At 52.4% G+C, this 14,496-nt stretch overlaps 5 protein-coding genes and 1 pseudogene across 5 annotated transcripts; 3 read left to right on the top strand and 3 right to left on the bottom strand.

Moving 5' to 3' along the window:
* On the bottom strand, nucleotides 1–1,781 carry SAPIO_CDS8919 (uncharacterized protein; the record flags this gene model as incomplete). Its single annotated transcript, XM_016790444.1, has 4 exons — nucleotides 1–1,033; nucleotides 1,099–1,283; nucleotides 1,351–1,671; nucleotides 1,746–1,781. 4 exons carry the CDS (start codon nucleotides 1,779–1,781, stop codon nucleotides 1–3), a joined length of 1,575 nt encoding a protein of 524 aa, XP_016639747.1.
* A 308-nt stretch (nucleotides 1,782–2,089) lies between these two features.
* SAPIO_CDS8918 (uncharacterized protein) lies at nucleotides 2,090–4,940 on the top strand (the record flags this gene model as incomplete). The annotated part of the gene is made up of 3 exons (XM_016790443.1): nucleotides 2,090–2,266; nucleotides 2,332–2,359; nucleotides 2,434–4,940. The coding sequence occupies 3 exons, from the start codon at nucleotides 2,090–2,092 to the stop codon at nucleotides 4,938–4,940; spliced, it is 2,712 nt and encodes a 903-aa protein (XP_016639746.1).
* Nucleotides 4,941–5,352: 412 nt separating this feature from the next.
* SAPIO_CDS8917 lies at nucleotides 5,353–6,996 on the top strand (annotated as a pseudogene; the record flags this gene model as incomplete).
* A 1,201-nt stretch (nucleotides 6,997–8,197) lies between these two features.
* SAPIO_CDS8916 (Eukaryotic translation initiation factor 4E-4) lies at nucleotides 8,198–9,465 on the bottom strand (the record flags this gene model as incomplete). The annotated part of the gene is made up of 3 exons (XM_016790442.1): nucleotides 8,198–8,405; nucleotides 8,473–9,297; nucleotides 9,434–9,465. The coding sequence occupies 3 exons, from the start codon at nucleotides 9,463–9,465 to the stop codon at nucleotides 8,198–8,200; spliced, it is 1,065 nt and encodes a 354-aa protein (XP_016639745.1).
* A 1,364-nt stretch (nucleotides 9,466–10,829) lies between these two features.
* Nucleotides 10,830–11,498, top strand: SAPIO_CDS8915 (60S ribosomal subunit assembly/export protein LOC1; the record flags this gene model as incomplete). Its single annotated transcript, XM_016790441.1, has 2 exons — nucleotides 10,830–11,108; nucleotides 11,202–11,498. The coding sequence occupies 2 exons, from the start codon at nucleotides 10,830–10,832 to the stop codon at nucleotides 11,496–11,498; spliced, it is 576 nt and encodes a 191-aa protein (XP_016639744.1).
* Nucleotides 11,499–11,839: 341 nt separating this feature from the next.
* On the bottom strand, nucleotides 11,840–13,366 carry SAPIO_CDS8914 (uncharacterized protein; the record flags this gene model as incomplete). Its single annotated transcript, XM_016790440.1, has 7 exons — nucleotides 11,840–12,004; nucleotides 12,079–12,207; nucleotides 12,261–12,375; nucleotides 12,439–12,553; nucleotides 12,629–12,764; nucleotides 12,830–12,913; nucleotides 12,971–13,366. The coding sequence occupies 7 exons, from the start codon at nucleotides 13,364–13,366 to the stop codon at nucleotides 11,840–11,842; spliced, it is 1,140 nt and encodes a 379-aa protein (XP_016639743.1).
* Nucleotides 13,367–14,496: the final 1,130 nt, after the last annotated feature.

Below are 14,496 nucleotides of genomic sequence, written 5' to 3'. Positions count from 1 at the left end.
TTATTCCCGTTCCCTGACAAGCTCTGCATGCTCCTCCGCCGTCATGGACGTCCATTCCTCGGGAGTGAGATGGTACGATCTCCCCAAGTACGTCACAGCCGCCCATATGTCGCTCTGCACCATGAAGTGGAGAAAATCGACAGCGAGGTAGTTGGCCACCCATCTCCAGGTAACCGTCCGAAGGAGGAAAGGCTCCCATATGCCGTCGATGGGCAGACCCAGCCGGAGACTGTACGATTGCGCCACCATCCGGAGGGCGATGGCCTCTAGAGGGAACAGGAACAGGGTGGTTGCCGCGCGCCCGAGCATGGTGGCCGCATGGATGAGGGGCTGTTGCGTGAGTGCGTTCTTGAGGTACACCGCCTGGTTCCCCTGCTGCGATCGGCTGTCGTTTCCCATTGTCGGTCGAAGTTCCGCGGACCATATGCCTGGGGGCGCGTCGGTTGCCTCGGTCGCCTCGACGTCGAAGCTGATCAGCGTTCCGCTGATGGCACCATTGTCTTCTTCGTCTGATCCGTAGTCGTCGCCTCTTCCTGAGAACGCGCTCGGTCTCCTCGATACGCCGCTCGTGGGGAACGAGGCGTCTTCTTCTGATGTCTCGACGGAGTTTTGTTGTGCGCTTGGCTCCTCTGCGCCGAAGACGTTGTTGTTCACCGGTGAAGATGTTTCCATCGACTGTGTGCTTTGCCCTGGGAACATGTCCGGATGCGTGCGTGGGTCTAATATGGCATCGATGTGCGGTAGCTTCAGGTAAATCTTAATCGCCAGCCACTTCATTACCCGAGCAAAGTGTTTCCGCCACATCGCGAACAGCAACATGGGTGCCGCCCTTAGAGCAGTGGTCAAACACCATTTCCCAATGGATCCTGGGCTGAAGTCTGGGAGAGGTGGAGGTGCTGGGAAGGGTGATGAGGATGTAAATGGTATGAAGAATCCCAGTGTTGGGAGGGCAAACGGGGATATTACGTCCACTCTTTGAAGGAAAATGTAAAGCTCTACATGCTCTCTCAGGTAACCTCCAAGCGTGTCCCGGCTACAGAAGGCGTTACGTCAGTAACTGGGTTGAGCGAGCACTAAAGTGGCGTCCGGTATACATACATCATCCAGAATATGCCTGGAAGTGGTATCTCTTCGAGATACATGCTCTGCAGCCATTCCGCAATCCTCCAGGCAAGCTCTGTCGGTAGCCCGGCAAGGAAAAGATCCGGTAGAGGCCTTGGAATCTCGCGTCGGCAGACAGATGCAAGCTTCCAGAACGGTTCGTATGAAAACGGTTTATACACCTGCGGAGTAACCCATAACGTCAGAATGTGTGTGGAGTGACGGCCCGTCGCTATGCGCATCACTGACAAGAATCCGCTGTCGTATCCCCGTAAATCCCCAAAGACCGACATCGGATAGCCCTTTCCCAATAGCCTCCATTCGGTCCCCTATGATGTTCTCGTAGCGTAGATACCGGTGCGCGGATTGCACTTCGCTCTCGTTCGAGTTCGGATCTGGCTCCGCGACGCCTATGACGTGCATAACTTCGTTGTGTGATCGGACAATATCGCGATTTAGCCGTTTCGTCCTTTGGTTGACCGGTCGGCCTTTCTCATCGTATTCCTGGGTCGAAGGCTGCGAGTCGCCGGATCCCTCGCCGTATACAACATCGTCGTACGGTGATCGACCCTGCCATATGCCCATGATGTTAGTATAGAGCTTGGAGGACCTGCCGTTCAGCTTAACTGCGGATGCGAACTTACCAGCGCGAGGGCCGTCAGAGGACCCTGCCGCCCCATTTTGGGTTGGAAAAAAAGGGGTAGGTCTGTGGAAAAGCGCCTATCGCATCAGAAATACCATATATCGCCCATCTAGATCCAAAGTCGTTGGTATCGCAGAAATCGATGGGCGAGGTTTCGTGGATTGCGAGGTTGAAAGCTTGTCGGGGGTTTCGGAGTAACTACTGAAGTCGCGGAACGTGTTTCGTCTTATCGATAAGAATGTTATCGATAAAGAATTTTAAGGAAAAAAATCTTAGATTTTCCGACTCTTGACTTGCGACAAGCCCTGGTCTTCTAAGCAGCTTCTTTGAAGCAACAAAATTAAAATGGCGACGAAACAACCTTTGAAAACGACCTTCGACGTTGGAAGGGTGATAGGACCTCTGTTTACGGGTGGTTCCTTTGCAATTGATAATGGCGCTAGCATTTTAGCTACCACGCTGGGTGAGGATGTCGTCCTCACGAACCCCTCCAATGGAGAACATATCACCAAGATCGAAGGAGTATGTCTACGTCTTTCCAGAGAGCGAATATATGAGATTTCATGACTGACTTTAATTTTAAAAAGGATGGTGAACTCGTTTCTACCATGACTTGTGAGTAGCACGAATATATCTACGACAACCACTGCCTTGGTTCTTTCGGAACTGTCTTACTTACCCCGCCATAGTGACGCCCTCTGGCAGCCATCTGATTGTATGCTCGAGATCGCTGTCGATGAAAATATACGCTGTGCAAAAGTCAGAAGACGATGGCTCGGTCGACGTGACCCTAGTTCGGACGCTGAAGCCCCACTCGACGCCAATCGTAGTTCTCGCTGTCGACCGAACAAGCACCCTTCTAGCCACCGGTGGCACTGACGGAGTCATCAAGGTCTGGGATATTTCAGGCGGATACGTTACGCATACATTTAGAGGACCTAGTGTCCTTGTGTCTGCGCTGCGCTTCTTCGAGGTCGCCGGCCGCACGAGGGACGATACAAAGAAGGGAAAGAAATCAAAGAAGCAAGACGCTCTCGTCGAGGACGAAGAGGCTGGCGATGATGATACGGCTATCAACTTTAGATTGGCTACCGGTTTCCAGGACGGGAAAATACGAGTGTGGGATCTTCACAGACGGAGCTGCATCGCGAACCTCGACTCCCACGTATCCGATGTACAGGCGATCGATTTCTCCCCGACGCAGCAAGCGCTTGTCTCGGCGAGCAGGGACAAGACGTTAATATGGTGGGATACACGATCGTGGAAATTCCGAAAGATCGTTCCTTGTCTGGAGATGGTAGAGGCGGCTGGGTTCATAGACGACGGCCGGTTAACATACTCTGGCGGCGAGAAGGGCAACCTCAGAATCTGGGATACGGAGACAGGGAGGGAACTGACAAAGGGCCAGGAAGCTAAAGGAGAGAGCGATGCGATTGTCGGAAGTCTCTACAGGCCTGAGATTCCCTTTATAATATGCGCCCAGATGGACCACACGCTTGCCCTCTACCACCCTCCGACAAAGAACGACACCGCGGCTGCATCGGCCGTTCAGCAGCCATTCAGGCGCGTGTCGGGCACCCACGATGACATTATTGACCTAGCATATCTGACTCCAGACCGCACGGTAATGGCGCTGGCCACGAACGCCGAGGAAATTCGCATCGTGTCAACCACCGACCCTAAGGATCGCTCAACCTCCGAGTCGTGGTTATCCGGAAACACCCCATTTTTTGGTCAAGATGTCGGATTGCTGAAGGGCCATGATGACATCATCATTACTTTGGACACGGATTGGTCTGGTTACTGGGTTGCTACTGGAGCCAAGGACAACACTGCTAGGATCTGGAAGGTCGATCCAAGCACTAATACCTATGACTGCTACGCCGTATTTACGGGACACGCCGAGTCTGTCGGTGCCGTTGGCCTACCCAAGACAGTGCCTCAGGAAACGAGCCCGGCGTTCAAAGATCCGCTCAACAACCCACCTTCTTTCCTCATCACCGGATCCCAAGATCAGACTGTCAAGAAGTGGGATATACCTCGTCAATCGCAACAGACGCAAAAGTCCGGGTCAAGAGCCGTCTTCACCAGGAAGGCGCACGACAAGGACATCAACGCCGTCGACATTCATCACACCAGTCATCTGTTCGCTTCCGCCTCACAAGACAAGACGGTGAAGATTTGGTCTGTTGAGGAAGGAGAGGTGCAAGGTATCCTGCGCGGTCATAGGAGAGGTGTCTGGTCCGTCAAGTTTGCGCCGCCAAAGCTGCCGGCACTACAGGGCGAGGAGGGCTCTATTGCAGGCAAAGGCGTTATCCTGACGGGTAGTGGTGACAAGACTGTCAAGCTTTGGAACCTGAACGATTATTCTTGCATAAGGACGTTTGAAGGCCATTCGAACAGTGTACTCAAGGTTATCTGGCTCAATGTCCCCACGAAGGAGGAGCAGTCGACGCGACCTGTCCTCGTCGCCAGTGCTGGAGGCGATGGCTTGGTCAAGGTGTGGGATGCTAATTCTGGAGAGGCGGAATGTACCCTCGACAATCATGAGGATCGTGTTTGGGCACTAGCCGTGCACCCCGAGACGAACACCATTGTCTCGGGTAGCGGTGACTCCACCGTGACCTTCTGGTATGACACTAGCTCGGCTACTCAGGCAGCGGCGACAGAGGCGGCGCAGCACCTGATCGAGCAAGAACAGGAACTAGAGAACCATATCCACGCCGGATCGTACAGAGAAGCCATCACCCTGGCACTACAGCTGAACCACCCGGGCCGCCTGCTGAACCTCTTCACAAAAGTCGTCACGACCGACAATCCCGACGCGAAGAGTCTGACAGGCTTAGCAGCGGTGGACCAGGTCCTCGCCAACCTGTCCGACGAGCAGATCTTCCTGCTCCTCCTGAGACTTAGGGATTGGAATGCGAACGCGAGAACGGCGCCCGTTGCGCAGCGCATTCTGTGGGCGCTTATGCGGAGCTATCCCGCGTCACGCATCTCGAACCTCTCGGTGAAGGGTGCCCGCGGGCAGAAAAGTCTGAAGGAGGTGTTGCATGCGCTGAGAGTGTATACGGAAAGGCATTATAAAAGGATGGAGGAGCTTGTGGATGAGAGTTATTTGGTGGAATATACCTTGCAGGAGATGGATAGTCTTGCGCCTTCGCTGGATGTGGAGGTGGTGATGGCGGATGTCTAGAGAGGGAGGGGATTCCCCGGATATGGGCGGGCTGCGCATTGGTTTTTATCTTCGGTATTTTTTTCTGGTTTTCAAAGAGTATATTAGAATTGAATGCATAAATATTAGATCTGGGTATACCTCAGTCCTGAATAACTTGATGGTCAATCAATCCCTCTCAAGATGTTGTGTGTTAGACTGAAGCTTGAAGGGTGTGATTAGCCTCCGGAGGGGCGTGCGCTTATGGATCGCCTATTTTTCGCTATTTCATTTTGACCTTCACATTTTGTCTTTCCCCAACACTAAATCCAACTCCTCCGCTGCCTACAACGCAATCGACCTTTCCCATTCAACACCACGCACAATCCACTTCCTTTTCCTGTAGAATAGGACTACCCCGTATACAGGCAGTAATCGTCTCCCCCCCTCGATAATGTCAAAGCGACTCGCCTCCGAGGCCCTCGAGGATATCTCGGGCAGAGACTCGCCCTTGTCCAAACGATCACGACTGGGCGATTCGGTCGAGCCATCGAGGTCGCCAGAGACGAACGGCCGTTTTGCGACAGATGAATCGAGCTTGACGGCTAAGGCTAATTACGCGGCGGATGTCGATGTCGATATCGACAACTACGACGACTACGATGAGGAGATTCCACGGCGGTCGATACGCCAGGCTGCGCCGACAGAAGGCTACGACGACCTCTACCTCGACACGATAGATCGGCAGGTTCTAGACTTTGATTTCGAAAAGCTGTGCTCGGTGACTCTATCGAATATAAATGTCTACGCGTGTCTCGTGTGCGGTAAATATTACCAGGGCAGGGGGCCAAAGTCGCATGCGTATTTCCACGCGCTGGACGAGAACCACCACGTCTTCATCAACATGAAGACGCAAAAAGTATACGTGTTACCAGAGGGCTACGAAGTCAAGAACAAAACGCTAGACGACATCAAGTACGTTTCAGATCCGAGATACACCAAGCAGGAGGTCATGGAGCTCGATCGCGCGAAGAAGACGTCGTGGACGTACAACGGCGCCAAGGAGTATGCGCCGGGCTTCGTGGGCATGAACAACATCAAGGAGAACGACTACCTCAACGTAGTGGTGCAAGCGCTGTCCCACGTCCCGCCTCTACGAAACTACTTCCTGCTCGAAGATTTCTCGACAAGGCCGGAGCTCGTGCAGAGGACGAGCATCCTCTTCCGCAAGATCTGGAATCCGCGCGCCTTCAAGGCCCACGTGTCCCCGCACGAACTGCTCCAGGAAATCGCCCTGCAGTCTAACAAGCGGTTCACGCTCACGCAGCAGTCCGACCCCGTGGAGTTCCTCTCGTGGTTCCTCAACAACCTGCACCTCGGGCTCGGCGGAAGCAAAACCAAGCCCAACAGCTCCATGATCCAGCATATCTTCCAGGGCAAGCTCAAGGTGGAATCACAGACCATCACGGCACGCGCCGACGCCGGCGACCGTCTCCGCTTCGAGGAGGCTGCCGAGGTGAAGGTTGACGTGGTTCGCTTCCTCCTGCTCACACTCGACCTACCGCCCGCGCCGCTCTTCCAAGACGAGCTCGAGAAGAACATCATCCCGCAGGTTCCCCTCACGACCATCCTCAACAAGTACAACGGCCTACAGGCGCAAGAACACCGCGCCCAACGCAAGCGCTACCGCCTTCTCCACCCGCTCCCGCCCTACCTCATCTTCCACGTCAAACGCTTCAGCCAGAACAAGTTCGTGTCCGAACGGAACCCGACCATCGTCACCTTCGACGCGAGGAACCTCGACGTATCTCCCTACGTCGAGCCGAACCCCGCCGAATACCCCGAGGGCGAGCCCATCTGGTATGATCTCGTGGCGAACGTGGTGCACGAGGCTGTGAGGGCGAGGGATGACGTTACGGAGACGGCGGACGAGAAGAAGATGTGGAAGGTGCAGATACGGGATCGGGCGAGGGATGAGTGGGTTGTTTGTCAGGATTTGTTTGTTGAGAAGGTTCAGGCGGAGTTGTTGTTTGCCGGGGAGACGTATTTGCAGATTTGGGAGAGGAGGAGGGTGCCGAGGGGGAAGGGGAGGGCATAGATATTGGAGCAAAAGGGAGTGGGTGGGTTGTTTGAGTATCGAAGAAACTGGATCAAGGCCGTTGAAAAGAGCCGGGTCATGAGAGGGCTAAGTGACCATCTTTCTAATTCCCTCGGTCATATATGTCACTTTACACAGGGACGAGGACAGGAACATCATCACCAAACCGATTTCATTACGAGAACCTTTCTCCTCCAGCCCTTAGGCCATGTCTCTTAAGCCATCCTCCCTATCCGTCGTGCCCTTGCCGGGATTGCCATTACACACGTACATAATACACTTCAATGCCCCTAGAAAAGGTAAAGAAGAAGTAGGAAAAAAACCAGATCATCAAGGAGGGAAACACCTCGCAGAAACCAAGAGTTTCTCTTGCTCTCCCAGTGGAAACTGGATCCAAGCCAGCAGTTGCTAAAGAGAGGGCGAAAAGATTGAAATAAAAGAGGGGAACAGGGAAGAAAAAGCAATGGGAAGAAACAAGAAATCCGCATTTTGCTTGGTTTTTTTTTTTTCCTTCTTTATCACAATGGCGGGGGAAGAGGGGACGAGGGGTTGTTCTGTTTCTTCTTCTTTTCAGAGATATTTTTTCCTGTCAGAAACCATTCTCCTTGACGGCTTCCGCCAATTGAAGGAGAATAACCTTGTGGGTATGGGCCAAAGTGAGAGAGAGAGAGAGCAAACATGGGCTCTTTCAAGCAAAGACAGAGAAAAAGACGCGCCATGATGGAAAACCAAAAAAAAAGAAGCTTAAAAAAAAAAAGAGAATATCGGAGCTCAATGACAACGCTCTAGTTTCCGCCTGCCTGCCCTTTCTCCGCCTCCCTTAATTCTTCGTTGATTTATCAAAATCGGAACTTGATTGCTTATCCTCCCTCCTGTTTTCCCTCCCTCCCGGTTTTTACATGACACAAAAAACACACCGAAATGCCGTCTTTTCGTTTTCCTATCATCAGCGCATCACAAAAGGCTGTTTCCCATAGTGTACACACATTGTTTTTTTAAGAAAAAAAAATTGAAAGAAAGAAAATAGGGAAACTTGTTCTCTTCTCATCGGGAGGAGGGCCCCCTTTCCGAATGCCCGCAACTAACAAAAAAGAAAGGCTGGCTAGCTCGGAGATTATTTCCTCTTTGTTTCGTTCTTCCTCCCCCTGTTAGGCAACGGCAGGTTATACAGCACCAAAATAAAAAAAAAAGAAGCAGGAAGCTAAGAGGTTTGGGTGTTGTGGCGGTGGTTCTCGTCGGAGGTCTTGTTCTGGTGGGTCTGGTGGCGCTTGTCGTTGTGGTGATGATGATGGGAGCCCTTGCTCTGCCTGGACTCCTCGATGGCGGTTCGCTGCTGGATGGCCGAGTCGTGGCTCTTGAACTCTACCCTCGTGTTGGGTGGGAGGTTCAGGATGTGCTTCATAGTCTCGCTATGGGGATGGGTCAGTTATTCTGTATCATGCGTGTTCGAGTGTGTCAGGGGCTTAAAGAGCTTACCGGATCTTGATGACTCGGCCACCGTCGTTGCGAGTCCAGATACTGATAATGTCCTCACCATTCCTGACACTCGCAACCGCCCCGCAGACCTCCTCACCAGCGTCGCCAAACTGCTCGCCAATGAGAGCCAAGATCAAGTCCTCCCAGTAACGGTCGACAACGCCCTTCTTGAGACGCACAACCCACTTACCACCCTTCTTGTTCACATCATCCTCCCATATCGGACGAATGCCAAACTTGAAGAAGTGGTACTCAGACATGGTGGGGAGCTTCGAGGGGTGCTTCAGGTGCGAGTACACCTCGAAGAACTCCTCCACCGTATTACAGTGGCACATAGGCCGCAGGGTCTTCTCGTAGTCGATGAATCCCTGCGACTTGGAGATGGGCGGACGCCACCAGAACACCCACTTGTTCATGAGCGGGTGAACGGCAGGGGCCGCAGCCGGGGCCGAAGCCGCGACAACCCCCGTCTTCTTTTCGGAGATGGAGGTCATCGAGGGGGCCTTCGAAGCCACTTTGCCCGGCGCCTCCTTTCCACCAGAGGACTTATCGGACCCCGTATTCTTCGCGCCTATCTGGCCCATGGCGAAATCGAAGGGATTGCCGGGGGATTTGGGCGTCTTTCCGGATCCGCCGACCGAGAAGGATGCGAAAGCGCCGGATCCTAGGCCGAAGGCGGCGGCGCCCGGCGAGGGAGTTATGCTGCCGCCGCCGCCCGGGGTGGTGGCGGAATTCGTCGATTTTCCAAAGGACGAGCCATCGTTGCCGGATCGCTTCGAGAAGGGCGTGGTTCGAGTATTACTATCTCCTCCCCCGTTCGAGGAGCTATTTTGCGTTGAAAGTGAAAGTTTGCTGCTGCTGTACAAGGGAAAAGTATGGAATTAGAACCCGACAGACACATAGAATGCCAGAATACCCCAGTCCCTAGGCAGGAGCAAGGCACTAGTGCGCAGAAACTTACCTGACGGTACGACGAGTCCATAGGTTATCCATGAAGACGTCGGGGGTAACGGGAGGGAGCTATTAGGGTTGAAGTGAGAACTGGGGGCCCACGTCGGTCGTCACCAAGTCGCCGCACACGAAAGACAAAGAAGTCGGCGAAATAAAAGAGCGACGATGAAAAAAAGGCGTTAGGTGTCACCAGAGAAATTAGCAAGCTTCGAGGGGCGGAAGAGGAGGCAGTAGTCGATTCGCACTTCGCAAGGGGCGTGAGGGGGGCCGAGGGGCGGCAATGTGGTGTGGTGAGGTTGTCGGCAAGGAGCGGGTGGCAGGAGCGGTTGGAGAGACACTGATCGAAACTTGGGAGCAAGGAGGTCGCAGGCTTTTCAGGAATAGGATGCGCTGTGGATATGGAATAGGAGTTGACGGAGGTCACGAACTGAAAATTTTGTATCGAGGTGGGATGAATTATGAGGTCCGAAGATGAATTGCGAGCGAGGAGGGCAGAGCACTGTGTCGGGGGAGTTGGAATGGTTCAACCAAGGTTTGAGGATTTGAAGTGTGGAAGTTGGTGATGTGTGATTTTGCTGGGGTCTTGGGTTTCTTGGTTTCTGGTAAAAGCCGTGCTGTGCTGTGCTGTTTTAAGACCAGGAGAGGAAAATCTTCCTTTTTTTCTTTTTTTCCTTCTTGATGATGGCACGACGCGGATTGGTTGGCATTACGTACAGGGTACAAGTCTACTCTCGGTGGGAAGCATCGTGGGCACCAGCGTTGTCAGCGATGCCAGCGATGCCGACAGCATGGCCATGTATCAGGTACCCATAGTTGCAAGTTGCAAGTACCCAATCCCTGAGAAGCTTTTGCACTGTGGCGGCGAGACAAGCTCAACTGCTGCCCAAGCACCGCACTAACAATTTTCACCGCCCAAGCCGGCCTGGCAAAACTGGCAAACTAGGCCCACTTTAGCGGCAGAAACTCGGATTCTTCACTGAAGTCTTCTGAAGAAGAAGCTACAAGGTACACGGTTGGTCTGATGCGCTGCTGGCGCTACCGAAGAGGCACAGTGAGGAATCTACATCTCCTCTGAGTTCAATGGTAGTCTTGACCCGAATATCAGGAGAACGTAAGAGGCAAAGTTTGGCCAAAAAGGGTCTTGAGGCGTGGTCTTGACGAATCCCTCCTGGAACCTCAACCGTGCTCGATGTTTGATGCATGGTGATGCTGTGATCAAATTGCTGTCTGCCCACTACTAAGTTCTTATCGCCCACCGTCGGTGAGCTTATCGATCTGCAGCACCTCGAAAAATTCCCCCAAATCCCACCTCTAAACTTTTTTTTTTTTTTTTTTCCAACTGCCCGCTGCAACCCACAACCGCAAAAACCACCACCACCTTCAACCACCCCCAAAACACATCCGCAATGGGGCCCTCGAGGACAAAAACGGTGAAAAACAAGTTCGCCGCACCCAAGGTCAGAAAAGTCCAGAACGATGGCGTCGTCAAGGCTCGCAAGACCAAGGGAACCCCTCCCGCCAAGGGCGTGCACGCGAGCACCGTCAGCACGCTGTTGAACCGGCAGAAGAAGAAGAAGACGTATACGGCGGAGGAGCTGGGGATTCCGAAGCTGAATAGCATTACGCCTGTTGGTGTTGTGAAGCCCAAGGGCAAGAAGAAGGGGAAGGTGTTTGTTGATGATCCGGTACGTGCTGGCCCTTGCGAAGTTTTAAATTTATTTTATACCTATTTTCCTGCGAATTCTGGGCGCACCCAGAGACTAACTGTATAATTCTAGGAGAGCATGCGAACCATACTTGCGATAGTCCAGGCCGAGAAGGAGGGTCAAATCGAGTCCAAGATGATCAAGGCGCGCCAGATGGAGGAGATCCGCGAGGCGAGGCGGATAGAGGCCGAGAAGAAGGAACAGCAGAAGAGGGACAAGCTCGAAGAAGTGAAGGACTCCATACGGAAGAAGAGGAAGAGAAAGGGAAAGACCGGAGCGGAGGAGGGAGAGAAGGAGAATACCAAGGAGCTGTCGTCTACGGGGACGAAAGCCGTTAAGCCGAAGAAAAAGAAGGTGTCGTTTGCGTGATGGAGTAAAGAGGGGGGACGGTGTATTGGGAAGGACAGCAAAAGCATTTGGGTTGGCGTTTGGGCGCTATTTTATTGTCTCTTTTCCTCTGGTCACTTTGATACCATTGAATCTCCAACTCGGCGATATACGCAAATATGCGACGCAGAAAACGAAGGTCTGGGTAATATCAAGCCCGATTCAAAGCGGCACTTCACAAGACACCTCATGCTAGATCCTATGGTAGATGTCGCCGATCTCCGCGGATTATCCGAGGTATGTATGTCTATCTAAATGTTTATATACTACAAGTTGCCAAATGTACAAAACCCGTCATTGGGCTCAGACCAGATACGCCAACGCTATGCAGTAAAATCGTACAAGGAAATCTCCATCTTTCGCCTCATCGGGTGGAAATTAATGCCCCGGTTAGGCACCTCAGGGTTGATGTTCCCATTCCCGGCTTTCGGCGCATCATCGGAGAGGCCCTCGATCTGGAATTGCATATAGTTTAAGAAGTTGCAAACCTAGAAGGTATTATTAGCATCGATGGATAAAACCAGAAGAAGGAGAATAAGAAGAGGAGGAAAAAATTCCTTACAGGACGCGAGAACCACCTTCCTCCGCCGACCTCAAACCAGCAGAGATGCCCTCCGAGGGAAGTGGAGGCGATTACGGTGTAAGGATTCGCCTTGAACTCGGCGTAAGGCACAGCCTCATCCACCGCGATCTAAGAATATTAGCACTGGCCTGAATTGAGCATGTTACCGTGCTGTGACTTACAGGGTCGTCTGTGGCATGAATGGCCAAGAAAGGAATGCGTATAGCAAGGATAGCATCAGTAGAGGATGCATCGCGGTAGTAAGCGTCCTCGGTAGGATATCCCCACAACACACATCTAGGAAATGGTTCAGTTTACATACACCGCACGGACAGGCAGGAAACAGATAATGAGACTTACTGGACTTCTCTATCAAATTCGTAAAGGTATGTGATGCTCTGGAGACGATTATAGTCGAGTGCAGTATACTTCTCAATCTCGTTCTGATGGCGTTTGATGAGCTCTTTCATGCTTGCTGAAGCGGAAAGTTAGATATTGAATGCAATAAAACGTTGTCACCGCCCGAGAGCTAGAAAGGGGGCGGACGTACTGCCCATGACCCTTTGGTAGACTTCCTTCCCGATGAGGGTCCGTTGAAGGGCTTTGCTGGAGACTTCGAGGTTGAATGGGTTTGAGCACACGACGGCTGCCTTGAAGAGGCAATTGGCACCCTCCTCACCGCAGTACTAGATACTGTTAGATCCTATCTAGACTGATAAAACAAATTTAATGTGTATAGTTTACTGCTTACGTTGGTCAGGATATTGGCTCCAAGTGAAAAGCCGAGTCCGTATAGAGGACGGTTAGGGTACTTTTCTCGTATCCATTTTACAGTCTATGACAGAGACTAACAGTTAGAGTGAACCGAGCTAAACATAACACGACTGCTCACCTGTCGAATATCCCACGTAGCCCTAGCATTGTAGAGAACCCCAGTTGTAATCGGACTCATCGCGCAGCCCCTAGAATTCACAACGCAAATCTCCCAATCACCACTCTCGATCAACGGCGCAATCGCATGCCGCAGATAAATCTCGTGAGAGCCCCCGGACAGCCCATGAAGGACAACCAACATCGGCTTCGAGTCATCCGATCCAAGGCCAGCGAGTTCCTCCTCGCTAAAGTACACCGTCCTCGGCGGAAGCTCGGGATCATTCTCCTCGAAAGGCTCGTCCACAAAATCCACGGCGAACGTGCCCAGGACCGCTTTATTGTCCGAGTGGAATACCTTACGACGGTAATAGACAGCCGGGCCGTGCTGCTTCGTGGCTGTCCAAAAGGTCTGCATGTGTCCGTTGAAGAGCAGTGGGTTTAGCTGGCAGGGAGGTGTTATCTCCTCGCACACCTCTGCGAGGTTTGTCGTGGTGCCATCTTTGCGCTTCAATGGAAGTGGAGTGTGTGAGTGAGTGAAGGCGAGTTTCGCTCGGCCGAGCCACTCCATCGTGTATGAGCCTAGACGACTCAGAACTCGCACGCTACCCAGCTTGATAATGAGCTCGACCAAAGGATGAGAGTGAGTAAATATTCTCAGGGCGTAGAGGATTAACCTAGTCAATCGTTTCAGAAATCGGCGCAAGATTGCAAGCGAGAAGATAGAGATGAGTTGTAAGTGAGATACAACTCGGAGAAGACGAGTGGATGTCCGGCGGGTCATAGGGAAGACTTAAATCATTACACTACTTCGCCAATGGCTTTTTTCCTTATGACGCAGGTGAAGTTAGGAACCGGGATTGGCGTCTTCTCCGTGTCCGAATCGACCTTGGCCGAAGATCCACTCAAATCCACTCAAATCAAATCTCATCCATTGTTCGTCCTCGGAGGGATAGCGACATCTGGAAGGTACATCCGCGAGTGGATATCCCGAAACATCCCAACAATTCCAATCGTATTATATAATCGAGACATATTATCACGTGACAAAGATAGTTCTGTTCTCGGATCAGCCGCTGTTGATCCCCGCTAGCCAAGTCGATTTGATCTCGGTGACAAAAACTTCCCCCTGCTCGATCCATCGGAATAACCACACCTCACGATCCAACATCGCCTCTCCTGTCGCCTTGGTCGTGGTTCTCAATCAAGATTCATGTTTCTGTTGAATTATTTGATAGCAGTCAGTTGACCCACCAGCGGCCCCCGCCAGTCGTCTTGATTTTTCTTTTGTCGCGACAATGTTCTCGGGGCGGTCTACTTGCCACGGCCATTCCAGTTGGACCATCCCTCTTCGCTTCCCACCTTAGCATGTCTCGACCGGATTGGAAAAGAATGGATTCATCAGAGGTCCCACCTCATTGGGATATTTACCATACAACCTACAACCTCTGTTGTAGCCCGGCAGGCTGGACACACTGCCCATACCCATCCGACAAACGTGTCTCGGCATGACTAGCGACCGGGGCTTGATGCAGAGCGCCCCGAAAC

Source organism: Scedosporium apiospermum (assembly GCF_000732125.1).
Source record: "Scedosporium apiospermum strain IHEM 14462 chromosome Unknown SEQ_SAPIO_0132, whole genome shotgun sequence".
In the NCBI taxonomy this organism is placed as follows: Eukaryota; Fungi; Ascomycota; class Sordariomycetes; order Microascales; family Microascaceae; genus Scedosporium; species Scedosporium apiospermum.
This window is presented reverse-complemented; position numbering and strand designations above follow the sequence as displayed.